We start from the raw sequence: 2,500 nt of genomic DNA on the forward strand, positions 1-2,500 counted from the left end.
GACCTGGTGTCCCGCCGGATCCGGGGTAGACCTGGTGTCCCGGGCTCCGGGGTAGACCTGGTGTCCCCGGCCACGGGGTAGACCTGGTGTCCCGCCGGATCCGGGGTAGACCTGGTGTCCCGCTGGATCCGGGGTAGACCTGGTGTCCCGCCGGCCCCGGGGTAGACCTGGTGTCCCGGGCCCCGGGGTAGACCTGGTGTCCCGCGGCCCGGGGTAGGCCAGGTGTCCCGGGCCCCGGGGTAGACCTGGTGTCCCGCGGCCCGGGGTAGACCTGGTGTCCAAGGCCCCGGGGTAGACCTGGTGTCCCGGGCGGCGGGGTAGACCTGTTGTCCCGGGCCCCGGGGTAGACCTGGTGTCCCGGGCGGCGGGGTAGACCTGGTGTCCCGGGGCCCGGGGTAGACCTGGTGTCCAAGGCCCCGGGGTAGACCTGGTGTCCCGGGGCCCGGGGTAGACCTGGTGTCCAAGGCCCCGGGGTAGACCTGGTGTCCCGGGGCCCGGGGTAGACCTGGTGTCCAAGGTCCCGGGGTAGACCTGGTGTCCCGGGCCCCGGGGTAGACCTTGTGTCCCGCCGGCCCCGGGGTAGACCTGGTGCCTCACCCTCCCCATCGAGCCCGGAGCCGGGCAACGCTCACAGCCTCATATCACCCCGGAGCCAGACGGCTCGATCGGCCCCGTCCCGCGCAATGAACCCCACCCCGCTTTCCAGATTAATACCTACTTCATGGCCGCTCTAGTCGCTTGGAACGAGAAACTCATCCGGAAAAAACAAACAGACCATAACCATTGGCACATTTTATTTCTCCTCCTTTCGTATCCAGAGCACTCCCAGCCGAGCCGACGGGCAACCCGTGCCCCGTGGTCTGCCTGCTGACACGCTGAACTGGCGAAACAGCGCCCCCGCCCCCGCCCCCGCCCCGTCCCACCCACGCCCTCCTGAGACCCTACACAGCCCGGCCCCCCTGGCCCCGATGCGGCTCGCCCCGCCCCGCCCAGCGGTAGAGGCGGCCGCCGCCGGCACCACCGCCAGCACACAGGCGGCCACTTTCGGGCGGGTTCTTTCACGGTCCGCAGAGGTCTTCCGCCCTCGACCTCAGTCCAGGGGGCCGTGGGGGCTCGGTGCCGAGGCGCCCGGGGCCGGCACGAAGCCGCCGGCCCTTGGCCCTCGTCCGCACACAGACACAGATACAGCGCCACACCCACCGACCCCCCCCCGCCCCGTGCGCACGCTCACTCCCCAAGGTCATCCCTTCAGGCCACCACACCGCCCCCTCGCCGCCCCCCGCCACCTGCCCCCGCCCCCCCGCCGGGCGGCGGGGCACGCCCACCCGCCCGCCCGCCTGCCTGGCTGCCCGTCCGCATGCACGCTCTCGCGTGCCCTCACTCCCTGGCCCTGGCCCCGTCCCCGTCCCCGCCACCGCCCCCTGCCCTTACCCCTGCCCTTGCCGTCTCTGTCGGAGCCGCCCACGCCCGTCGGCGGTTGGGGGCGCCCCACCCAGCCTCTCCCATCAGCCTCCCTGGCGCCGTCTGCATACCTTTCCCGCTTGCTAGGCACCCGTAGAGGAAGGCCGGCCAGGGACCACAGGTCTAGCCACGGGCTAGGCGGCCGTGAGCTAGGGCCGGCGCGGGACACCAGGTCTACCCCGGGGCCAGCGGGACACCAGGTCTACCCCGGGCCCTGGGACACCAGGTCTACCCCGCCGCCCGGGACAACAGGTCTATCCCCCGGGGCGGGCGGGACACCAGGTCTACCCCGGGGACATGGACACCAGGTCTACCCCGGGGCCCGGGACACCAGGTCTACCCCGGGGCCTTGGACACCAGGTCTACCCCGGGGCCCGGGACACCAGGTCTACCCCGGGCCCTGGGACACCAGGTCTACCCCGCCGCCCGGGACAACAGGTCTACCCCGGGGCCTTGGACACCAGGTCTACCCAGGGTATTAGGACACCAGGTCTACCCCGGGCCCTGGGACACCAGGTCTACCCCGCCGCCCGGGACAACAGGTCTACCCCGGGGACTTGGACACCAGGTCTACCCCGCCGCCCGGGACACCAGGTCTACCCCGGGTCCTGGGACACCAGGTCTACCCCGCCGCCCGGGACACCAGGTCTACCCCGGGCCCTGGGACACCAGGTCTACCCCGCCGCCCGGGACGCCAGGTCTACCCCGGGGACTTGGACACCAGGTCTACCCCGCCGCCCGGGACACCAGGTCTACCCCGGGTCCTGGGACACCAGGTCTACCCCGGGGACTTGGACACCAGGTCTACCCCGGGCCCTGGGACACCAGGTCTACCCCGCCGCCCGGGACACCAGGTCTACCCCGGGCCCTGGGACACCAGGTCTACCCCGCCGCCCGGGACAACAGGTCTATCCCCCGGGGCGGGCGGGACACCAGGTCTACCCCGGGGACATGGACACCAGGTCTACCCCGGGGCCCGGGACACCAGGTCTACCCCGGGCCCTGGGACACCAGGTCTACCCCGCCGCCCGGGACACCA

General features: G+C 72.4%; 1 protein-coding gene across 1 annotated transcript in view; it reads left to right on the plus strand.

Annotated features, from left to right (window-relative positions):
- LOC131094602 (mucin-1-like) overlaps positions 1-2,500 on the plus strand; it is a 9,171-nt gene that overhangs the window by 4,220 nt on the left and 2,451 nt on the right. Inside the window, exon 6 of the mRNA XM_058042255.1 lies at positions 819-1,554. Within this exon, the coding sequence (XP_057898238.1) occupies positions 819-1,554 (736 nt within the window). The remainder of the gene's footprint in view (positions 1-818; positions 1,555-2,500) is intronic.

This window comes from Melospiza georgiana, chromosome 30 (assembly GCF_028018845.1).
Source record: "Melospiza georgiana isolate bMelGeo1 chromosome 30, bMelGeo1.pri, whole genome shotgun sequence".
NCBI classification, from domain to species: Eukaryota; Metazoa; Chordata; class Aves; order Passeriformes; family Passerellidae; genus Melospiza; species Melospiza georgiana.